We start from the raw sequence: 25,116 nt of genomic DNA, 5'->3' as shown, positions 1-25,116 counted from the left end.
CGTTCAGATGTTAAACCAACTTTAGCCAAAGTTGCTTGTCATATATAAAGTGTTATATCTAGAACTTCTTTAACAGAAACCTATTTGTCTTTGTTAAACAAGGTGATGGACCTTTATGGGTTTGGAGTGTTAAATCAAAGCCAAGCATGACGGACAAACATGATGCGGAGATGATGTCCACTCCACACTTGTGGAAGTGAACCATGCTCAGGTGTCTCATTATAAGGACAGAGAAATTCACACAGCTTGAGTCGGCCAATTCAAATGTTCAAAGAACTTCAGAGGTTCACGCTGAGCACTTATCTTCATGAAACCCATAGAGAATAAAAACCTGGTTATGATTTAAGGAAGAACGTGGAAGATGTTCTTAAAAACACTTTTCTCTTCGTCGGCTCTCACATTGTTTATTCATACATGTGTGGCAACCTGCATAATAACTTAAAACATACACAAACCCCAAGAGTTCAACTTAAGATAGGAAAAATAATCATATTGCTGTCTTCATATATTTTCAAGAATATGTTGAATATTTTCTTTGTAAATCATGAAATTAGATTTTTTTATTTAATAAATATTTGTTTCTTCCTCTCTTTCTCTACGGTGAGTAAATAGGTCCCATCATTTTGAGGACTGTCGACAAGTTAAGCATTTTTTGGGGTGTCGTAAAAGTTTTTATGTGTACACAACCGTTCATTTAGTATATTGAATTATCAACCAGGTCTAATGTACATTCATATCAACGTATCTTTAACTAGGCGATCGGATTGATCAACATTATGCCTTTTCCGGAAAAAAATGTCATTTAAACTCAGCAAATCTCGTATTACACATTATGTATAGTTCAAATTGTAGTCGTTATTTACCTGTGAAAATAATATATAAAATAAATCAAAATAACTGTAAGTGTTTACGTAGTGACCATCTAGACTAGAGAGGAAAAGGTTATCATTATTAACATAATTATGAATTATGACTGATTTCATAGAAAACTCTCTTCCCCTTTTCCTTCATATTTTGACACCTGTGCCTTTCCACTCTGATTCACATAAAAGCTGCCCCCACAAAAAAAGCTGTAACCCACATTTGAGTCCATGAGTCAGTGAGTACCATGTCAGCATGACGGGGCAGGAAATAATGAGTGTCATCACAGAATTGTATCTGACTCAACACATTGCTAATCTCTAAGTAAATCTATTATCCTTAGCAAATGTATATATATATATGTCTGTTTTTTTGACGAACTCAGACGTTGGGTTATACATTTAAGTGATAGTTAAAGTTCACCCCAAAATAAAATGATGTCTTTTATGCATCGCCCTTGAGTAGTTTCACAGCTGTATACATTTCTGTTACTGTAAACACAAAAGAAGATATTTTGAAGAATGTGGTAAATCAAAAAGTTGTTGGGCATTACTGACCACTAGCCGATAGAGCCCTAGGACTGTTTAGAGACAAACTATCTACCAAGTATCTTCAGAATTTTGGGGTAAACTATCATTATTAAAAAAAATATATTGTTTGGGTCTCAAACAGTTTGTTTCTTGTTCACGGTTCTTATTGATTCAGGCAAATTGCATGTGTTTGGCACAAAAGATTAGGTACAATTCTCAACAATATGCAATAACAAAAGCAATATAGCTTGTTGATCAAAACGGATCACTAGAGTTTTTTTCAGCATCAAGGTGGAAAGTTTATGATCATCGGCCACAAAATCCACGATGCGGCATTCAAGGAGATTTTGTCCTTTGCTGTATAGTTCAACCCATAGTTGGGTCAAATATGAAAACGTTCTGGGTTAGATTGTGTTTTTTTCTACACAGAAAACCAAAATTAATAATAAATCCTTTTATTGCTAAGCAATAAGATGAACCTTTGGAAAATGTAAAAATGTTTTCTGATTTGTGGAATGTATGGAATCCTTCCGGATAAAGATTTGGGTTCAGTGTTACATTGAATGGATGGATAACATTATTGGATGTTCTCATCCAAGAGAAAGTCGAGGTTTCGGAACATGCAATGTGGCCCTATATTAAAATAAGGGAGACTGTGACGCAATACTGCCGTCTCTGAAGGTGTCTGCATCATCATTATGTCTTTATCTTGACATCCTGGGAGTGGAGGCTAAAAAAACGAGACAGAGTTTTGAAATCTGTGAGAACAATAATGATATCAAAACGGCTTCCTGCTTTCCCATATAAAATATAACATAATATCTTATATAATATAATACACATTACTTTTACTGTATTTAAAAAAATATGTGAAAATCTTAAAACATTCTATAAAATAACAGTTTTTACAATTTCATATAATATAATCATCATATTTAACTCTTTAAAAAACACAGTAGGCAAATTAACAGTTTTTCATGTTTTTCTCGTAAATTTGCAGTCTGTTTCTGTAATTTGACTTTTATTACCGTATTTCAATGATACATGAATGTAATGTGATGAAATATAATATAATATACTGTCTGAAATGACTGAATTAAAAACAATAATAATAATAATAGTAGCCTACCATATATTTTAATATCAAAATACATTTAAATTATTTAAAGATTTTTCTTTAAACATTTAACATTTCTATCAATGTTTTGGTCCTGTCGTTTGTTAGTTCAACTTCATTCAAGTGCACTGGCTGTGGTGAATAAAAATGATAAGATAATTGATTGAATTATGTATTATTGTATCGGCATAAGGTTAATCATTGTTTGATATTTTTGAACACATTAAATAGTGTAATGAAACTTGGATTCACATATCTATTCATTATATGTCTGTTTGATTGAATGTCTGTTATTGCAAAAGTGAATTTTAATGAACTAGGTTTTAAGGTGTACAGTACAGGCATCTAATCCTACTCCTCCAAAACCTGATTGACTATCTTTCAACAGGAACATGTGTGCGTCTACAAGACGACGTCAGTGTAAAAAAAAGGAATTTCCCTTGAGGACGTATAAATTCTCTACGTGATGAGGCTTTGTTACTTCTGTCAGTTTGTTGTCTTGGTGCATTTTCCTTTTGCTGTTGGTAATATGAACTTCTACCAGGGTAAGTGTTTAGTTTTTTGTTAAAAAATCAAAATGAAGTGAACACTATTTTATACAATATGATTTTAAGGTGTTATGTAATATACGAATATGATTGAGTACGACGTATACGATTTTCACTTTGAGTATTTATAGAAGCAAACATCATGCCATTTTTATTGTATCAGTCAATTTATGTGAAATGAGGATGTTGTAGCTTGAGCACATGTGAGTGTTTGTGCCAGGTGTCAGTCTAACACACCTCTGATCCCTCTCTGTCTCCCCCAGCAGCTCTCTTAGTCGCATTACTTGGATCTGTGGGATCTGCCCCTCTCTCTGAAAAGCGGGATCGTATGGACAGTGGGATTATTGATCAGGCTCATAGTTTTATCCTCAGAATTCTAAATGAAATCCCTACAACTCATGCATCCTGGATAAACTCTCCGGTGAGTATATATATATATATATATATATATATATGTGCTTTAGGGCCATAACGGACACAGACATCGGGAACACTGATCATATCGTCCCACTAATGTACTGGACGTTTGTTTGTGCTTGTGCTTTGTAGTCCAATGGTTACAAATCTGTTGTTTGTGTATATAAGTGTTCCGATGATCTGTGCTGTGATGATGACCCGAAAGAGACATTTCTTTATATGCAAATCTACTGGTAAATGCAACTTGCTATTGCTCTGGCACGTTTTAGGGATTAGCACGCAAACTGATGCATGAGCCAGAAACTCTGTCTTGACATGTTGAAACAATTCGAATGCTGATCTTTTCCAGAGCCTTATGCCGGGCAGTTCAGTTAATCTGGAGCTGCAGCACTTGAAGGAAACACTCATTCCTTCTGCTCCTGTTCTTGAGAGCATCTCTGAGAACTTCACCCTGGTGAGTTTCATTCGGCCCATCCGATTGCTCTGTTGAATTTTGAATGCCCCAATTTAGTGACGGAATCTAAAATCTCGTTTTCCTGCCACAGGAGATTTGCCTTGATCGCATATCCAAAGGACTGGAGTTACATGACAAGCTCCTGACAGAGATCGGCAAAAGCACAATGCTCAAAAAAACAGAACAGGTGTCCGAACTTCAAGCTGAAATTCAAGACCTTCTGTCGCTTATTTACAAGGTACAGCTTTGGTCAACCTGGTGATGACTTTCCTTTAACTCCTGTCTCACATATCACCGATTTAATGAGGAAACATTGATGTGTAGCAGATTTCTGAGTTCCTTAAATAGACTCTGGTCAGCATCTAGGAGAAGGAAATATAAAGGTGATCTCATTAGGGATTTTTTTTGCGTTTCTGTGGGTATATAACGCCCCAGAAGTTTCACGCTCAATTTAAATGGTGGTTAGTGTCATATTGCTCAAACTTTCTGGGGCTGTCAGAGTTTACAGAGGGCCTGTTCAAACACTAACATAATGAATAGAGGAAGGTGCTGAATGTGCTTCATGTTTCACTGAACTTTTAAATGTTTTTTATTTAAATGATACACTGTCTAAAACTGGTATAAGCTGTCACATGGATGGTCCGCTTTTGAAGGGTCCTATGCATCATTTATGGCTCGTTTCCACCGAGTGGTACGGTTTGGTTCGGGACAGCATTTACGATGGCGCCTGTGGCAAGCTGTCTAGGTATCCCAATGGAAGGTTCTGTTATGGTAGAGTTCACTATGTTGGTACCATTCAACACTTCTGACAATGATAACATTACAAAATGTAAAAAAAAGAAATAATAAAAAACAAATACAGCAAATTTCCGAGAAAAACTGTAAAACCATTTAATGTTACACAGAAAAAACTTTCTTTTACAGTTTATTTCTGGCGCCTCGGCTCCGCCCAGCTGCCCGAAAAGTTGTTTTTGTAAAATTACAGAAAAAGACAGGAAATTAACAAGAAAAATGCTGAAATCTATTTACTGTAATTTTACAGGAAAAAACTATTATTATATAGTATATTTTTCTGAAACATTTCGTTCTTTTGACTGATTTTTACAGTGTAGGTAGAGATATGTATGATTTTGGCACCAATATGTACCTTTGAGTACTTTTAGGTACTTTTTGAATGGGATACCGCCCCAGTGTCAGCTTGGGAGTATGTTTTGACCAATGTTTTCTAACAGTGTGCTGTTACAGGATTTAAATCTATATCCTCAAAATAATACCATTCGGATAGTGTAGGAACATGACTGGATCATGCATCTCCTGTGAACATTAAACAATGATAAACTTAAAAGACCAAATCTAAAAAGGATGAATTGAAATGTTAATTGATTTAGCAATGCTGCAATCTGGTTTGTTTTTCTATTGAACAAAAATCCCCAAACGTTTACAAAAAGTAAAAAAATCGGTCAAAATTGAAAGGGAACCAAACCTAAACATCACTCCGGTTTGTTGTTTTCCACAGACACAGAATGAATCTGGATTTCAGCGCACAGTGGAGGCATCCCAGCGTGACCTCTCCAAAGATCTGAAAACTACATTCATGACCCAGGTGGCCGCACACCTGACCCTACAACAGCTTCAGGTGTTCACCTGTGACGTCCTGCGCAGTATCTTCACTTTCCGTGACATGACCTCCAGCCCATCCGGTTCAGTGGACGGGGAACACACTGACCATCAATGCCTGTGATGTTGCTGCACTCAGTGGCGTGTTCACTTTTGGGATGAACAAACTACTAGTCGCTGGAAATCTATGTAGGGCTGTTTACTGCTGGCAGTTTATATCTATTTATTTATAAAGGTATTTATTTTTACAATTTGTAAGATTAATATATTTATTTGAACGTTTAGGGACTTCCTGAACCTGGTATTCTTCAGAAAGGAAATGTGTGAAATACCTTTTAAGTGTCAGGCAATCTATTTATAGGAAAAAGTGCTGAAGGACAGAAGTGTTGTTTGTTGGGCATATGACTGAGTTAGTGGTCGTTGTATCAACCCCTAATCTCTGTGAGAACACTTTTCTTTACATGATGTTATAACGTAACATGTTTTTCTTACCCATTATTGAGATGTCAGGTGGTTTTATGTAAGATTAAATTATATTATTTATTTTCCTATTTATTTAATTAATTGAAGGGCATATTTGAAATTTGTATGTTTGAAGTGCCTCACATTTGGTTTATCAAAACAAAAACTATTTTTTACAAGGAATTCCATATCTCCATTCTGTGATAAAACAAAACAATTTTGAGGTTAAAATTTGTTCTTATTTTTTTGTATTTGACGGGAACTATTGAACTATCTTCAGAATTTCCTTACTAAAGTGCTTAAATATTAAATACTCGTACTCGCATGAAGGGACCTGGATAACTTCTCTGATTTAAATAATGATACAAAATATCGTTAAAATTATATAGACGGTTTCTTTGGACAAACACAAGCTTGGCCCGAAGTTAAAGAGACAGTTCACCCAAAAAAGACAATTCTTCATGAATTACTCACCAAAAACTGTATACATGTCTGTTGAACACAAAAAAGTTACGATAGTAAGAAAAAGAGTCAAATGAGCTCCAGAACGGTTTGCTTTCCTTAATTCTGCTAATTGCATTATTTTGTGATCAACAGAACAAATAAAAGTACACGATAATGATAGATTCTTTGTGGAGGTCCAACGGAAGTTACGTTTGTTAAACGTTGCGCAACCGTTGTTATTGCCGCTGTAGCCGCCCGCCTATAGCTCAGTCAACCCGAAGTGACTTTCACATTTGTCAAGAAGAGAAAAATCATTGGTTCACCCTCTCACACTGGGTTGACATTGTGGGATTTCCTTGACGTCTTCTAGACAGTTCATCACACAGGATATGATGTAACAGACATGCTATTTATATCCAGAATGTTTTGCATGGTATGGGGAATACCAGGATACGATCAAATGGAACACAGTCACACTACAAGTACCTTTAGGATATCAGTCAGATAAATTGATATTATTTATATTATAATGGTTAATATACAATACTCTCCCTGCACTTAGAATTGGTTAGAAAAGTTCTCCACTTTGATTTACAGCTGAATGTTCTGAAGACAGAAGTCTGAAGCACCAGTTCTTGAGGTTTCTAAAACGATCATCTCTCTGAACCTGAAAGATCCAGATTCTATTGCAAAAAACACAGAATTTTCAGATTTTAAACAACATTCCTCTGTGCAAGTTGACCACGGCATTCCAACTGGGCAGGTTTCAGCACATCCTACTCAGCAAGTGAAAACGCTGGCCTCCCATTTTCATTGCTTGCTGCACAAATAAAAGGCCCGTGCTGTGGTTGATATCCGCCTGGGGCATTCCGTCAATCTCCTTGTGATTGAAGGAGAAGGTGCGGTTGGGTATGGATTGGAAGTGCTCAGCCCAACGCTGTAGAATCAGAGTTTTGTCAGTAATGAGAGTTCATCATCCGAGTCCAGTAGAGGGGAGATCGATGAGGGCTAAGGTCCATGCAAGGATCTGAGGGCTTTGTAGAACAGTTTGTCATCGGTTCTATCTACAAACTTCTGGATTTCATCTGCTTTGGCACTCAACAAGGAGTTCTGCATCTTGCGAAGCTTGCTCTGTACGGTCCTGCGAGTGTTTTGAAGGCGTTTTTCTTCGCTGTTGACGACGGGTCATTGGGGCAGTGCTTTACAGCGAGTAGGGCCTTGATTTCTTCATCGTTTTCATCAAACCAGTCCTGCCGTTTCCTGTGTGAGGGTCCTAGAACCTCAAGTGCAGGAGAGTGCACAATATCCCAGAAGCGTTCCCGGTCCTTCTCACAAATTATTTAGAGATAGAGATAACCTCTGTCTGCAGGATTTTCAGCATAACTTGTGGACATCTCAGTCTGGATCTATAGGCCACATCAGATCCTCGATCACACAGAAATGTGCTCTATAACACCAGGAAGATTAGATCTTTTAAGTATGATCAGCTTGGCAACTTCCTGAATACACAAATAAGCATCTTATTAATAAACCAAGAGGTCTCATTAATAAAATGTCTCACAGCAAACGTTGTATCGGATGTGTGGACAATTGAGCATGGAAGACTTTGCAACCTTGTCGGAAAAGGAAGATGTGAACAGCACCATGCCCACACACACATTAACATACATTTTTTTACTTTCACAAATCAGATACCAAAAGTTTCTCAATGTTCATTGGAAATCTGCTAGGGCTTTCTGCTGAACAAACAGCTTTGCTTTGCAGGCTGTGTGTTCCACTTAAGAGACTAGTCAATCTCAGATTTACCATTTTATTGCAATTTTAATAGAAATACAGTCTGGGGTTATTATTTCACTTCTTCCCATTATAAAAAAATGACAAGTCTGCAATACATGAAACTTATGGATCGTATAAAAAAACAACATCACAAATGTTTTCTTGGACATACATCAGTGTCAAGCGTCAGCAGCTGTGTCACTTCACGGATGTGCCCACGTGTGAAATCTAACACTGAGCTGTCCGGCACATAACAGTCGTCAAAGCAACATCAGTAACCATTTGACAGCTGCTCCACTTCTGATCAAAGACCAGCGCTTACCAGAAGTTTTGTTAAATGACGCAAGTAGTAGTGATGAAAAAACATTGACTTCTACCAGCAAAACAGTTTTGTTGTTGATGGTAAAGCACAATCCTCTACAGAGCAGCGATGGCTTTCGCTGCTACTCTGCGTCCCAGTGGAAGGCTCAGGTCTGTGATGGACAGGACCGTTTTGGGTTTTGCCAGCGCTTGGAGTTTCACCAGTTCAGAAATCTGTGAAGACAGAGAGACAAATTAAGACAAAATGTTTAATTAATGGTTATAAAACTAGTCCTGATTGGAAAAGTCAGGTTTAAAGCCAATGAGTATAAACTCAGGCCGTTAGTATGAGACAGATTGCTAAATTGCTTGCATGTGAACAACATGCCTCACTCGTGTAATGCACAGCGTCGTGGCTTATAGCTCATGTTAGAGTTATTACAATGCTAAACAAGTTTAGTGCCTTGCAAAACTATTCATCCCCCTTCATTTGATTCACATCTTAAACTACTTTAAATAATTTGTATAATCTACACTCCAATGTAGTGAGGTAGGCGGGACGAGAGCGGGGATTCGAGGCCGGTAGCTGTACGCGCACCGGTCTCGTATCACGGAGGAGATCGGGAGCATAAGAGGACAAGCAACCGAACCGTCATTGAGAGAGGACCAGGCCTGGATTTTATGTTGTGGTTTATGTGTGTGTATTTACATTTGATTTTATTAATTAAAAGTTCGTTTTTGTTCGCCGGTTCCCGTCTCCTTCCTTCCTTTTATGGATCTTTTTACATCCATATAATAATGTCAAAACAAAAAACTGATTTATGACTTAGAACTTTGCAAATGTATTAAACCTAAAAAACTAAAATAAGTACATTGCATAAGTACCCTTAACTCAGTAGTGGTTTAAAGCACCTTTACAGACTCAAATCTTTATAGGCATGATGTGACAAGCTTTACACATCCGCATCTTCTCAGATCCTCTCAAACTCTGTCAGGTTGGATAGAGATTATCAGTAGACAGAGATGTTCAGGTTTATATATTGATGTTCAGTTGGGGTTAAGCACTAGCTGGGCCACTGAAGGACATAGACAGAGTCGTCCATAAGCCACTCTTTGTTTTCATTGTTTTAGCTGTGTGTTTAGGATCGGTGTCATGTTGGAGAATGAACCTTCTGCCCTGTCCGAGTTTCTGATTGATTCGTTTAAAGATCCGTTTTTGCATATTTCAAGTTTTCATGCGTCTTCACTGAGCAAAGGCCACTCTGACAAAAAACTCAGATTGTTGGAGTGCTGCGGTGATGTATGTCCTTCTGAAAGTTTCTCCAAAATCCATATATGATCATGGAGCTCAACAAGAGTGATCATCAGCTTCTCGGTCACCGCTCTAACCAAGACCCTTCTCCATCGATGGCTCAGTTTGGACAGGAGGTCATCTCACGTAAGAGATCTTGTGGTTCCAAACCTCTTTTATGAAGGATTAATGAAGGCTACATGCTTCTGTGAACCTTCAATGCAGCAGATCTTTTCAGAAGTCTTCCCCAGATCTGTTTCCTGCTAAAATCTTGTCTTAGAGCTCAAATGGCAGCTCTTTTGACCTCAGCTGCGTTTTCAGCCGTTGCACCTTTTACTGAGAGGTATGTGCCACTCCAAATCATACTTATTCAATTGAATTTTCCACAAGTTAACTCCACCCGAAGTGTAGAAACATCAACAGGCGGAACTAATGCGTCTGAGCTAAATTTCACGTGTCCCAGCAAAAGGTATGAATACTTATGCAATAAACTTATTTCAGTTTTTCATTTTTCATAAATATATTAATGTATTTTTTCAACTCACGGTAGTTTAAGATAAGGAAGCATCATAACAGAATGTGGGTAACATGAATGAATACTTTTGCCAGGCACTGTTTAATGGTGTTTCTGTCTATACAGTAACCAATACTGTACTTTAATATATTTATTCAATGAACCGAAGAGAGCGCATGTAACTCCGCTCTTCATGAGGTTACACTGGCTCCCTGTTGCCGCCCGCATAAAGTTCAAAGCTTTGCTCCTGGCCTACAAGACCAACACCGGATCTGCACCATCGTATCTCCACTCGCTAATGCAGATCACTGCAGTCTGCAAAGAAACAACGACTAGTGGTACCATCCCAAAAAGGAAAAAAGTCACTCTCCCGTACTTTCTCTGGATCTGTTCCACATTGGTGGAATGATCTACCTGCTGTTACAAGATCAGCAGACTCGGTTGCCATCTTCAAAAAACGCCTAAAAACACATCTCTTCCGTCAACACGTCGCTGATTGATTTATCCTAATTCTTTCCCTTTCCTTCTTAAAAAAAAAAACCTCACTAACCTCACTATTCTTAGCATTGTATACTGTCCTATAGGCTTTAATGGACTAGTTTGATGCACTTATGCATTTTGTTGCCTATGTTGTTATAATTGCTTCCAATGTTTCCTCATCTGTAAGTCGCTTTGGATAAAAGCATCTGCTAAATGACTAAATGTAAAATGTACTTCAGAAGATTCTCTTACCATGGTGAAGGGCATAAACTGCAGGATGCTGCCGCGGCTGCCCTGCTCTGAGCACTCGACACACTCCTCGATGAAGCTCTGAACAAACTGTGTGTGAGGACCTGCTGTCTTAGACCCCAACAGAGACGAAACCAACAGGAACAGGTTTGCTAAAAAGAATTAAAAAATTATTATTAGCAAGCATCGCTACCAGGATTGGTTATAATCATTGTTAGGGAATGACAATGAGGCCTTTGATGACAAAAGTTTTTCCATGGATGCTGATGGAAGAATTTGAGTCCTCTCAAGGGGCAAGAACATTATTATAAAGAGAAAGTAAATGGACGACAAAATAAGGAAATATAGTGAAGATCAACAATTAAAACGTTTTTTAATCCATAACCACATCAAAAAAGTGCTGAAATCCAAGGTATTGGTACTGCTTGAAAACGAAAGCAGGCAAAGTGACATTAGCTTCAAATGAAGTTCATAACTTTGAGCGCTCTATCCATCGTTTCATAAAAGCAATGTGGTTCCAATTCTGTAGAAATCTACAGTGATGTTTTGAATGGTACTTGAATGGAAAGGAGTATTCTGGTTTTAAAACTGGAAGCACAAACCTAACACTCTGTTGAGAGGATCTCTCATGTTGATAGTGTGAAGTTGAGAAGCAGACAGTGAACTGCTCATTGAACGATCACCTAGAAAACAGAAACATTCAGTTATTTTAAGTTTTTGGTCAAAATTACGTTTTGTAGTGAAAGTGACGCAAAATACATTTTTGACAAAGCAGATGCACACAAGGTCAAACACATACATTTATTTAAATGCACAGAAGAAAAAAATGTGTGATTCAAAATATATTGATGTCGGTTTTCGAATCGTGTATCATTACTTTTCTTCTCTGTTATATAATTGAATCTGATATAATGTAGGACAAAATGTTCTGTACAGCTGCTTTGAATGACTTAATGATAGAAATGAACTGAAATTAGACCTGCACAACATTGAAGAGAACTGCATTGTTGGGTAGCTTGCTAAATACAATACGCAAAATTATAATGTTGAGACTCAAATAAGTGAACTATATTAAAGTGAATTAAAAAGACTAAACCAACATGTTTTACATTCTTTCTGATGGTCGCATACACACAAAAGCACTAACATTTGAATGGCAGTCTCTCTGCTATCAGATTGCAATGATATTTCTAAAACCTGAATATATTGTGCGTCATAGTTTGAAATGTTTTCTTGTTAAGTTGTTCATAAATTATGCTATAAAGGTATTTTATACAGCTTGTGTAAAGGGGACATTCAATAAAACTGCCACAGGAAGCGTGTTGATCTTTTGTGGGTGTATACTTGCAATATAGCCAAATAATAACTGCAGCCTAGACAGATATGACACAGATAAGCCAAAAATGGTGTCGACAGACAGATAAAAATGACTCCTTTGATAAGATGATGTTATCACATGTATAATAGCGTCTGCAAAAATGCACACTCACCTAAAGGATTATTATGAACACCATACTAATACTGTGTTTGACCCCCTTTCGCCTTCAGAACTGCCTTAATTCTACGTGGCATTGATTCAACAAGGTGCTGAAAGCATTCTTTAGAAATGTTGGCCCATATTGATAGGATAGCATCTTGCAGTTGATGGAGATTTGTGGGATGCACATCCAGGGCACGAAGCTCCCGTTCCACCACATCCCAAAGATGCTCTATTGCGTTGAGATCTGGTGACTGTTGGGGCCATTTTAGTACAGTGAACTCATTGTCAAGTTCATGAAACCAATTTGAAATGAGTCGAGCTTTGTGACATGGTGCATTATCCTGCTGGAAGTAGCCATCAGATGATGGGTTCATGGTGGTCATAAAGGGATGGACATGGTCAGAAACAATGCTCAGGTAGGCCGTGGCATTTAAACAATGCCCAATTGGCACTAAGGGGCCTAAAGTGTGCCAAGAAAACATTCCCCACACCATAACACCACCACCACCAGCCTGCACAGTGGTAACAAGGCATGATGGATCCATGTTCTCATTCTGTTTACGCCAAATTCTGACTCTACCATCTGAATGTCTCAACAGAAATCGAGACTCATCAGACCAGGCAACATTTTTCCAGTCTTCAACTGTCCAATTTTGGTGAGCTCGTGCAAATTGAAGTCTCTTTTTTCTATTTGTAGTGGAGATGAGTGGTACCCGGTGGGGTCTTCTGCTGTTGTAGCCCAAGTGCCTCAAGGTTGTGCGTGTTGTGGCTTCACAAATGCTTTGCTGCATACCTCGGTTGTAACGAGTGGATATTTCAGTCAAAGTTGCTCTTCTATCAGCTTGAATCAGTCGGCCCATTCTCCTCTGACCTCTAGCATCAACAAAACATTTCCCCACAGGACTGCCGCATACTGGATGCTTTCTCCCTTTTCGCACCATTCTTTGTAAACCCTAGAAATGGTTGTGCGTGAAAATCCCAATAACTGAGCAGATTGTGAAATACTCAAATACTGTTCGGCACCAACAACCATGCCACGCTCAAAACACGCTTAAATCACCTTCTGAACTCCAAACTGAATGTCAGAATGGGAAAGGAGATTGTCTTGACCAGCACCACACCCCTAAATGCATTGAAGCAACTGCCATGTGATTGGTTGATTAGATAATTGCATTAATGAGAAATTGAACAGGTTTTCCTAATAATCCTTTAGGTGAGAGTATAAATAATGTGGCTTGTATTTTTTGTGCAGAATTGTGAATCAGGCAGGAAGTGACCTGGACTGGACAGCACAACCGTCTCATCCTCATTGGAGCTCAGCAGACGCATCAGCTTAGATGGCTGTGTATCGTCCAATGGGAACAGGCTGGTGTAGTCCTAAAGCCAATGAGAAGAGTGTGTGTTACATACTGTGGTTGAATACAATTGTAAGAATTATATGGAGTGCTAAATATAGTTCCGTAAAACCGGTTTGTTTCTACAACCACTACAACCATTTAAGTGACCCACATTACGGTCCCCTCCCCACATTATCTTGTTTGTTTCAGTCCTCAAGTCTAAATATTAAGGTTATCTCCCACTATGGTCATACAGAGCAAGACAACATAAATCACAATGCTGCGAGTGTGTGAGACCTCTATGTCCTCGCGTTGTCTCTTGCGCTGTCTAGCTGATGCTTGACCCTTGTGATGAGAAGAGTAGGAACTGAGAGCGCACCACACCGACAACCTACAACACACACAGACTTAACCAAAGCAACCCCAACCACTCGAATCCAATGACTAAAAGAAAACATTTAGCGCTTTTACATTTGTATTAATGATTTATTATTTCAGGACGTCCCCAAAGGCAGATGTAGATTTAGCATGTCGTAAACACCACACAGAAAGGTTAAGGTTTGTGAACGATAACAGAGGTCACAATTGTTCTTATTGCATTTTGACGTTAATTGAAAAAACTGAAACGGAGAAGGGAAAAAGCTTGACTCCACATCCATCAGCACAGACGTCCGGTTTGAAATAAAGAGAAAGTGTAGGGAAAAGGGAAAGCAAAAAAATGACACTGATCCAAAAAAAGGTTCATTCACGCTGCAATGCATGAAATGAATGAAAAACTAATGGACATTAGCTTGGAAGGAAATTCATAATATTGAGGACACCGCCGATGTTTTCATACTAGCAATAATCCATGATAATATGGGCATTCCCGCTAAACTCAACAATGGGGTTAATATTATGGAAAGATGTCTGTATTGAAAAAGAAGATTGTGAAACAAGGGACACTATTGACTAGATATGCATGGTAATGGAAATTTCACTCTAGCCATTAGCAAAGGGTGATGATGTCAGCTGTGTGAATGGAGTGTAATATATGTGAGAGTTTTACATTATTTTCGGACCAACTCTAGAGTGGATTTTTTTACTGGTTTGTGGATTCTCCATTCATATTCATACAATTAATGAACTTCAACAGTCTGAAATTAACAAAATTAGACAATTTGTTTTGGTATATAATTCTAACGGTCATGTTCGGTTTGAAATGACAATAAGTAGAATGACAAAATGTTCTTATTTCTATATAAAGTATGTTATGAAATGTACTATGTACATGTGTTTTTGATACATAATGTCATAAGGAAAAGTTAATACTTGGCGAGGGCTCTCCCAGGCGGGTCTGCGAGGCTGTGCCAGTGGGCGGGGTCAGTGAGGAGGCGGGGCAGGATGTGACCCAGCAGTGTCAAGGTGATCTGATGGGCGTCCAAGCAGAAGATACTGTACAGTATCTCAACCACACGAGACGCCCACTCCTTACGGGTCTCCTTCATCAGCTCCTACAATACAAACACAAAGCCAGTGTACAAAGACCTTGACCATTCCAACCATAAATTCTCCATTTTCTTAAGCCAACCCACGTTTACCTTGACCAGGTTATTGGTGAACCAGAAGACTCCTCCCATATGCAGCAGATTCTCAAAGAGGTGGAAGGCCCGGGAGTCCACCCAGCCCTTCTCGAGAACTTCTCTGAACTCCGTCTGGAGGGCCTCACGAATGGGCTGGCGGGCTGGAAGAAGGTTCCGGTACGGAATGGGTTCCTGACCCTCGATCGCCGGCCGCAGCGACAGTCCAGTCTGCTGAAACACATCTGCACACATGTGCTCCAGAATAGAGCTCATGATAACCACACTAGGGCGAGAGAGAGATTTTATTACTTTATGTAAATATGTGAATGCTGGAGGTTGTCAAGGTTTTGAGGCGTACCGCTCGTGGTAGAACTGTAAATTGTTTTCTCCGGACATAGGAGTCATCAGCTGGCGAATCATAGTCTGAGGTTTCTCTCTCTCATCCAATCCCAGCATCCGAACGTGAGCTACCAGCCAGGCCACGGCACAGATGGCCATACTGCACACTTTCCCTTTGATGTTGTCAGTGATCTTCTGTATTTGCAAACAGTAAGAAATGCTTTTGTATTCCATAGTTATACTTATACCTCAATGACACATTACATTGAGATTGTGCAAAGAATGCTTTTATGTTTTGCCCCCTTGTTATGGGTGGCCTTGTACACATATGTAATATAAATCTGTAGAAAAATACATTCTATTCAGTACGTTTGCTTGTAGCGTGGATAGACAGACCGTCCTCAAACATCACATCTGATAGGAGAGCACTCACCTGAACGGCTTCCACAGATAACACTCCGTTCTCCCAGGCGTTCAACACCTCTAGTATGGCAGCTGGCGTACTGAGACAGATTTCATGCCATTTCATCTGACTGGACAGAGAGATTTGTAGGATATTTATCACAGAATTAAAGTTTCATTGTGAAGACAACAAAAATGAGAGAATTTGAATTAGTTTTGGATGTATTTTGAGGTTGTACTGGTCTAGTGATCCGGTTTTGCAATCTTTCCTTCACTTGTCAGATCTTTTAATAGAATATCTACTTCCAAAGTAAGCAGTGTCCGTTTATTTCCAAGAATATGTTCATTGAAGCAATTCAATTAAACCAAATTGAGATACTGTTAACTGAAGTTTGAGTTCCCACTCATTTTCCAAGACTTTTCCAGGACAATCATTAGGATGAAAATTAAGTAAAAGTACCTAAGGTAATCTAGTCTTAAAACAGTTTATGAAAATGATTTTACTCAAATCAAATTCTCCAAGCATACACACGCATACCACGGTTCTGGTACAGAACTATTAATAATAAATCATCAATGCCAAAGCGTTTCTCATCTAACCTTTTCCTTTCAACTGTAAATCCCAAAAACAATCATCACAATGAGTCTGAAAAATGAATCGGTCTAAAAGGACATAAAAATGTGTTTTTCAGTAGATGTGTAAGGTCCAAAGAACACCAAAATACTGACCTTTAGCCATGTAAACGGTCAATCATTGGAGTCATTATTTCAAAGGATTCATTCAAAATGCTGATGTGTTTTAAAAAACGAAGCAAAGACTGGCTCAATAAATCATTCAATGTTCACTCGAACGAGAAGACCTAAAGCGGTTTCAATCAGAAACACGCGTTGCCTCGGGTTAGTTTGAAACTATTTCTGTTGTTGAAGGTTTGGAAAAGCAAGTGACACATCGATGGAAACAGCAAGAAGCTGTTACAACCGAGTCAAAATTATCAAGGCACGTCGGAATCCAGTGTTTTCTATACTTCCTGTCTCCTGAGATACCTCCATCATTATGGATGTATCCTTCGCTGCCTTCAATTTCCCAAAATTCTATGCATGGGCTCATGCGCGGATTGTGATTGATTGAGCAGGTTCGAACTGAAAAAATTCTTTGAAGGCTACTGTTATACCATATGATTTTATTATGTCAACTGAAACAATATTTGTTTTATCAAAAATATTTCAATAAATGACGAGATAATATATATATCACATGATTCTGTTATCGTGAAATTAAATGATTCAAAGAGTTTTTTGGTGATACCGCCCACTTCTATTTGCTGGTTTTGTAAGAACCTACTTTGTTAACCACATAAATCCCTTTTCGGAGTGATCAAATGATTACACTTGATTACTAATAAAACTGTCACGAAGCAGTTCTGACCTCAAATGAGATATAATTCACTAATTCAAAGCCTGTGTGACAGCTGTGACCTTTAAGAGAGGACATCTAGGGACGGTTTCCCGGACAGGGCGTAAGCCTAGTCCCAGACTAACTCAAACGCAAGCGGTGTCTTAAAATATAACTGAATATATATGTTGTTAAATGTCTGATATTGGTTTCGTAGACAAACTATAACGTTTAATAAAAAAAAAATTAAATGAAAAAAGCAACCAATAGGAAAACATATTAAATCAATAATGTTTAAAGTTTTTTGTGAAGATTATGTAAATGCAACTAATTAATAAACTAACGAACTGTAGGATGTCACTCACACAAGCTTCATCTCCGAAGAGGAATTGAGCAGAGCCACCAGACTCTCCACCTTCCCAGACTCGGGTCGGAAGCACGGGTGGTCTGGATTCAGGGTCTTCCCGTCCTCTGGCATGCACGTTTGCAACCACGTCTCAAAGAAGGGTGTCTCGCCGGATGGACTGGTGTCTGAGAGAATCACCTGAACAGACAAGGAAATAAAAAGTAAATATTGTACAACTGTATCCCCTCTGCACATCACTTTTAGAATAACTGCCGTACATGTGCGGCCATACTAATAGAACTCTATTGAAAACAGGTATTGTTCATTTTAGTTGCTCTGCATCACAAATTTTGTATTTATTACTTTTTTTTACTTCGTCCAAAAACTGGCATGGGTTTATGGGTCTTTCATTTACATCAATGACTACATTTACATGCACCTTCATAATGCGACTATAATAGGATTTGGGCAATATAGCGATAACACTTTACCTCATGTAGACGCATATGTGGCGTACGCAGATTTAAACGCAACAAGGCTGCATGTAAACATCTTAGTCGCGTTTATGCCGCTATGACCAAGGTGCACGTGCGCTTTCGACATGCACCTTACTGTCAACACAACTCCCTCCCAGCAGTCTCTGCTTCTTATCTTCATACATAAACAGCCTGAACGCGATGACAGTTTACACAAACACTGCAAAGACATTTTCATTATATTTCTGTTTTTATCACAGCGGCTCATAAAAATGAAACACATCCGGAGGAAGGTATTTAGCATTTGACGAGAATATATTAAAACGATAACCAGTAACAAGCCTACTGTACGCGAGAGCATCGCTTGTAAAATGTTTTATAGAAAATAATCAGAATAAGTAAAACTGTATGTAAACAGGAGTGAAAAAGTTTGCTCATGTCATGTAAACATGCTACTGCGATGAAGTCCTTACTTTGATTGTGGCATTATGAGGGCACATGTAAACGTAGGGACTGATGTGGTATTGGCTCATTTCTGTAGGCAGGATATGATTATCAAAAGGAAGGTGTATTACACGTGTATATAATAAGTGTGAATAATCAGTTTGTAACGCATCGTATTTTTGGGTTGCACTGGTTTTGCTGCACAGTACGTGTGATTTTACCTCTGAGCCGTACGTCTGCACGACGTGACACAGCATTAGAAAGGAAATATCAAACAGCAGCGCTCGCACTGACGCAGACTTTGCTAAAAATAAAGAAGATTCCAAGTTGTGGTTAAACTCACTCTAATATTATTTTCAGAAATTCACACAGATACATTTTAATCGTTTCTTTTTAAAACACATGTAAGCGAAGAAAAGCACATGACTTACAGCCTTCTCCGCTGATGTGTTTGGGAAACTCATTCAGTCTGAAAAAGAACAAAAGATTTATCATTCAACTCTGTTTTACATATGTTGGAAAATTCAAATCAACTCCGTATACTTAATATCGTCCCTTAATGCATCCCTTTTATATTTCTTACTTGATAAACTTGCGAGCAAAAGATTTGAGTTTTCCGGTGGCTGCAGCAGCAGCCAATAGCAAATCAAGACTCTTTCCTGAGAGCATGTGACCCAAAACTCCCAGCAGCCCCTCAGGAGACTTAGAGTGGTCTGCATCCACCGTCTAGACCATAGAAAATGGAGATGCAAAGGGTCAGCAATATATTCATTTGTCTAATTAAACAATGTGCATAAGGAATTTACAGTTTACAAAAATGTTGTCATTTAGCAGTCACTTTGATATACCGCTACTTACAAATGAAGCCGATTTCCTACACTCAGTAACAGTGCTGCCCACAGAGCAATCTTTAGAAAGTGTTTTAGGTTTCTTCCTTTTTTAATCTTCTAGATTTTAAGTAGGTGATGTGTTGTAATTTACTTTAAGGCGGAGGTAACGCACTCAGTTTCTGCCAATTTCATATACATCTTGAGTACCTATAGAGTAGTATTGCATATTTCATATCTCTGAAGAGTATTTAGTTTGATCACATTTATAAAAGGCATTTACAGCTGTACGATTATTTCAGAAAAAAGTCGAGTTCCTGGAGGCGTGCGGCGGGTGGATCTGGGATGGGATTTGAGACTACAGCTCGAGCACACAATACATCATCGCATTATCCCTGCTGATTCATTATAAGTTTGTGTTATTTACCTTATGCACGTATGCGGCGATTGCTAACAAAACATAGACTCTGTTCTCAGTTTCACAGTTCATACCCAGCATCTTTTAACGCTTGGGACCGCTCCATCGATCAGTTCAAACAATCTCCAAATCCAGCGTTTTATCCACCTTTTATATAACATTAATCATCATAATGCCATTAAAAACAAACTTCTGTAATCCGAACGATACACATTGATGGGCATGCTCTCGCTGTTTGACCTGTGGGCATGCTTTTCGGGGGAACTGTCCAATAAGGGACTAAGTGCCCTTGTTACGAAACAGGAATTCATGTTAGAAAAAAAAACTGTCCAAAACCTGAGTGAATCGAGCACAAAAATACTACGTCATACGCCCAACTCGTTATTTGTCAAGTTGCCCATGTTAAGCATAAGAAGCCAGCACGTTAAACAATGTAAAGAAGTCAAAATGCGTGAAATAGCATGTAACCCCCGCTTTTAATAAGTCAATAATAAATGTCTGATTGGTTACTCCAGAAATGTTTTGACAGGTTTCAATAACAGAAATATGAAGACCTTCAGGATGTTGGTGACCGTTGGTTCAGCTCTCAGTATGAGGCCTGGGTTGGGCTGAATATTGGCGTTCTCTGCGGTCTTCAGCCTGGGCGCATTTTCTCTATCTTCAGTCCTATAAATAAAACAACAATGAACTTAAGCTCTAAATGACATGCTTCTCCTGCTTGTTTTAATGATGGAACGGAAAACAGCGTTACCGTTTTGCCGTGAGATTGGCAGTGTTTGGATCAGACAACAAGCCCAGTTTATTACATTCCTGCAGTAACAGACTCAAGCAGTCACAGCTGCAAACACACAAAAATATTTATATTATAAACGATAAAGCCACAATAACGATCACTGTTCTCACACATGTACACGGCAGGGACATACTTGCATCTCTGATCTGCTTTATCCAGCAGTGGAGTAAGCTTCAGGAGATACTCAAAAGCCACATTCACATCCTCCGCAAAATCCTGACAAACACACATGCAAATGCAGGTCAGATCACGACGTGTACATGAATGAAGAGAAAGATGATGTATGTGTGCGAAACATGCCCATTTACCTGGGTCTTCTCTCCCTGTGGGTATTTCTTCAGCCTTAGCAAGACCTGAGGAATCTGAAACACAAAAGTTTAAACAAAATGAACAAAGATGTTATATTTCAGCTCTGTAAATTGAATTCAAAAATAAATAAAATAGAACATCAAAATGATTTCCAAGAGTCCTCGAAGTGTTTTGACAGCACCACGGATGCACAATCTTTAAACCTTTCGAAATCCCTTACTTAACGTTAACTGAATATTTGACCTAAGACAGGAAAAGTACTTCACATTGATGCAGAAATGACACTTTTTCCCCATTTAAAAAGTCCAATAATAATAATAAGCATCGAGTTTGATTGTTTGTCCTAACAGAAGCAGACCTTGAGGAAAGTGAAGGCCGTCCATTTAAGCTCCTCATTCCCCTCCGGTGACTCGATGAGACCAGTGAAACAGGCCTTCCAGATCTCCAGCACAAACAGTGGAGCTGGGATACTCTATAAAAAGAGATGACAGATGCACGTCAGCACATGCGCGCGCACACCCACACAGAAGGTATTTAGGTTCTCTGTCGTATCTGAGGTCACCTGCATTCTCTTGATCATCATGAGCTGCTCCACCAATGGTTGCGTCTCTCCAGTGAGGTTCATGGTTCCCTCAAGCATGATGAAAGCATGGACAGATGGAAATGATGTGTGTACTGGTGGATCGCCCTGATGAGACAACATCTGAGGAATACTGCCAAAAAACAGTAAGTTGAGATGATAATGTTGGAGAAATACAAGAGTTTCTACACTTTGGGGATACCCAGACATTCAGACATACTGGCAGGACATAAAGCAATACAGGATATTGTAGATAAAGAAACTGCTGGTTCTTTATTCATAGTTTCCATAATACACAAACCTATCTAATGGTGAAAGACAAATTACATAATTTATAAATAACACATTTCTAATTTATTATACATCATTTTTTCAATGATTTCTCCTGCTTTACAGGAGATACTTTCTTCAAATATGCATTTTTGCAGCATAATCTTGATGCATTCTGGGATTCTCACCTCTTTACCAATGAAACGCACTCCTCGAGCTTTTCCTTTAGCGTTGGATTTGTTACAGCTCCAAGATTCTCTGACAGCTTCAGTAAAGCTTGCTCTACATTGGACCAGGATGCTTGTAAGTGAAGATAACATGTCAATGTATTATTATAATTTACCAAGGCGGCAACAAAACTATTCAATTCATTCTGGATTATACTGCCTAGCTCTGTAACACACACACACCTTGTTCCTCCAGTCGGGCGATGTGAACCAGGGCTCTGTTTTTGGTGCTGTGCAGTAGATTTTCCATGCGCTCCAGGCAGGCTCTCAGACTGTTCTCTACTGCAGGCGGAGGGTTGGGATCCCGCAGTCGTTCACAGCACCATGCACAGCCATGCAGGAGCCAAACTACACTACACAGCATGGCACGGCACAGCCCGATACATTCCTCCGCCTTCCCGTGACAGCTGCAGAGTGCAACCGCGAAAAAGAGAAAAATTATTATAAAGACTGCATCTTTGTGACAATGCTTGGGTGGGTCGGAATGAAGAATGGATTCTCTCATCCACGGAGTGACGGATGGAAGTACCTGAGCCGATGGGAGAACATGTCCATAATCTCCAGCAATGATTTGATACAGAGCTCCCGTGAAAAACCATCAAACTGTGGACGAACAAACAAAAATGTTTAAGTATTCAATCTTGCCAATTACAACAGTTAAACACGTTGAAAATAGGAAAGTAGCAAATAACTATTCAAACGCAGACCTTGCTGATGGCAGTCAGCACACTGGAGTAGGACACCATCTGCAGGTGGAAGAGAGTATTTTTCAGCATCATTTTTAAATAGTGATACATTTATATATTCTGTGTGAAAAGCAAAAAATAAATGTATTCAAAGAACATTTGTTACTCTTTAGGTAAGATTAGAAAAAACACAGCACGGTATAAAAGATATAAAGTAGATTCCATAGCGACTTCATTTAAAGTGTTCATTACAATGTGTGATCGTCTGGTCCTGCAGAGCTCTCACCTGTGAACTGATGGCATATTTCAGGTAGGACAGGATCAGAGGGTTTGGTGACGGGCCAATCATAGCCTGCTCTAGAAGAGCTTCTGTATTAAAGAAAAATATACACTACCGGTCAAACGCAACATTTTTTGGGACACAACATTTTGATCTGAAAGTGTACGCTAAAGTGTCTGAAATTAGTTAAGTAGACAAAAATATGACATTATAATAACAGTTGTTTTCCTGACAAAACATGACATTTCATGTAATAAAAAATGTTTAAGAAATGGATGACTTTTAGACTGAATAATGAAGAAAGAGCACAGAAAAGATGGGAACTCCTTAAATATGGTTTAAAAAGCATCCCAGGGTGAGACCTCAAGAAGCTGCTTGATAAAAAGACAAGAAAACATCTCTGCAAATTCTACTGAAGATGATGAAATATAACACGTTTTATTTGCTTATTTTTTTGTAACATTGATGAGTTCATTATTATTCTAAATTTGGAGCATAAGCAGGTAAGTGTCCAAAAACGTTTTACCCATAGTGTAAATTATGACGGCCAATACATCACATTCAAATGTACGTGTCATATAACTTAAGGTAAAAGGTTGCCACTGTCACCATGGTGTAACATTTGGTATGAGAGCAAAACCACAACCTTCTTCCAGACCAGTCTGTATGGGCTTTGACATTACAATAAATCATGTTCACAATAGTAAACTCATTAAACATTTGACTTGTGCAGTGTGGTTTGAACAGTAATGTTTAGATATGACCTGCTAGATTGAGGTAGTCCCATGTAGCTCCTTTAGGGCAGTTCTTCTTGATGTTAATCGCCCATTGATAATCACTCCATCGCTCTTTCCAAGCCTGCAGGATCGCCTGCTTCAGATTCACCACCTTCATTCTGTCTGTTTATAAACCTACATATTAAAACACAATCGTATTGCACAGGCATAAGAGCTTATCATCTAAACAAAACGCTCTGTTTATGAGAAATTAAAGTATCTAGCGAAGCCACTGATATCTTTTAAACTATATTACATAATTATTGCATAAAATACATGTGTACGCGTGCTGCTTACCGCAAAATATATTACTTTGTGCAGTCAAATCATCAGGGTTTTGTTCATTTTTACAATTCGCAACTCTACAGCGCCGCCATATTGGAAATGAAGATGCCACGCTCTGATTAGTCGACAGTTGGTGTACGGTGTAGTACAGAGCAATCCGATTGGGTGGTTTGACTTTGCGTCCTCTGATTGGTCGAGAGACTGTCGAAGCAAAGCTGTGTTGGGGACTTCAAAATGGTGAATAAATATAAACGTAAATACATATTTTAAATGATTATATTACTTTATTTTTTTTATTTATATCTAAAAACAGTTTATGAAAAAAATACTTCTCAAAGAGGACGACATCTGAGTGAACATAAACAGACAAAATTACTTAAAATCACATGAATATCAAATGAATACTAAATGATAATGAAAACGTTCACGTTAATTTAAATTAAATGTAACAAATGACAATATATATATATTAAAAAACTCCGCACGATGGCGACATCCACAGGTCGAAGTGTGTAAATTCAACAAGAACACAGCCACAGCGTGTAAAACCTTTTGCCAAACAAATTTAATTTGAGATTTAATCACTTAAAATGTTACAATATAATAAAATAAAAACCCGTCAAATCGTACCCGTGGATTTTTTGCACTTGTTATGAGGCTACTTTAGTGTTTTAACATGGAATTTATAATGTGAAATATATCAAAGCACCCCGGTATTGCGATCTAGTTGAAATAGCATCTGAATATGAATCAAATGTCCCTGTGGGCCAGTAAATCATAAACATTTCTTAATTTCACAATGAGTTGAAAAACTAATGGTTCAAAT

At 38.4% G+C, this 25,116-nt stretch overlaps 2 protein-coding genes across 4 annotated transcripts; one reads left to right on the top strand and one right to left on the bottom strand.

The window, feature by feature from the left end:
• Positions 1-2,925: 2,925 nt before the first annotated feature.
• On the top strand, positions 2,926-6,187 carry csf3a (colony stimulating factor 3 (granulocyte) a). The gene is made up of 5 exons (XM_079475831.1): positions 2,926-3,053; positions 3,323-3,477; positions 3,823-3,927; positions 4,019-4,165; positions 5,444-6,187. Exons 1-5 carry the CDS (start codon positions 2,975-2,977, stop codon positions 5,666-5,668), a joined length of 711 nt encoding a protein of 236 aa, XP_079331957.1. The 5' UTR covers positions 2,926-2,974; the 3' UTR covers positions 5,669-6,187.
• A 1,655-nt stretch (positions 6,188-7,842) lies between these two features.
• On the bottom strand, positions 7,843-24,407 carry med24 (mediator complex subunit 24). Of its 3 annotated transcripts, XR_013787808.1 has the most exons (27): positions 24,303-24,407; positions 23,994-24,140; positions 23,236-23,318; positions 22,971-23,009; positions 22,793-22,866; positions 22,447-22,670; positions 22,225-22,336; positions 21,749-21,899; positions 21,545-21,658; positions 21,186-21,239; positions 21,011-21,093; positions 20,836-20,922; positions 20,639-20,750; positions 19,423-19,565; positions 19,271-19,308; positions 19,061-19,143; positions 17,939-18,117; positions 16,212-16,311; positions 15,798-15,973; positions 15,458-15,722; positions 15,189-15,370; positions 14,175-14,268; positions 13,818-13,917; positions 11,663-11,743; positions 11,064-11,212; positions 8,549-8,760; positions 7,843-7,949 (listed from the first exon to the last, which is right to left on the bottom strand). XR_013787808.1 is itself a non-coding variant. In XM_079477240.1 (26 exons), exons 2-26 carry the CDS (start codon positions 24,121-24,123, stop codon positions 8,644-8,646), a joined length of 2,970 nt encoding a protein of 989 aa, XP_079333366.1. In that variant the 5' UTR covers positions 24,124-24,140; positions 24,303-24,407; the 3' UTR covers positions 8,248-8,643. The 3 variants fall into 3 exon arrangements, 2 of the variants coding, with proteins under 2 accessions (XP_079333366.1, XP_079333367.1); XM_079477240.1 differs by lacking the exon at positions 7,843-7,949 and having other exon boundaries at positions 8,248-8,760; XM_079477241.1 differs by lacking the exon at positions 7,843-7,949 and having other exon boundaries at positions 8,248-8,760; positions 23,994-24,128; positions 24,303-24,401.
• Positions 24,408-25,116: the final 709 nt, after the last annotated feature.

The sequence above is a fragment of the Barbatula barbatula genome (assembly GCF_947034865.1).
Source record: "Barbatula barbatula genome assembly, chromosome: 16".
Taxonomy (NCBI): domain Eukaryota; kingdom Metazoa; phylum Chordata; class Actinopteri; order Cypriniformes; family Nemacheilidae; genus Barbatula; species Barbatula barbatula.
This window is presented reverse-complemented; position numbering and strand designations above follow the sequence as displayed.

Bases quoted from the DNA above. Each gene is read 5' to 3' on its own strand.
- csf3a (XM_079475831.1), top strand. From the start codon at position 2,975: ATGAGGCTTTGTTACTTCTGTCAGTTTGTTGTCTTGGTGCATTTTCCT. The intron at 3,478-3,822 runs GTGAGTATATAT...GATCTTTTCCAG, and splicing joins CATCCTGGATAAACTCTCCG to AGCCTTATGCCGGGCAGTTC. The intron at 4,166-5,443 runs GTACAGCTTTGG...TGTTTTCCACAG, and splicing joins TTCTGTCGCTTATTTACAAG to ACACAGAATGAATCTGGATT.
- med24 (XM_079477240.1), bottom strand. From the start codon at position 24,123: ATGAAGGTGGTGAATCTGAAGCAGGCGATCCTGCAGGCTTGGAAAGAG. The intron at 21,659-21,748 runs GTGACCTCAGAT...CTCTTTTTATAG, and splicing joins TGATGATCAAGAGAATGCAG to AGTATCCCAGCTCCACTGTT. The intron at 20,923-21,010 runs GTATGTCCCTGC...GTGTGTTTGCAG, and splicing joins AAAGCAGATCAGAGATGCAA to CTGTGACTGCTTGAGTCTGT.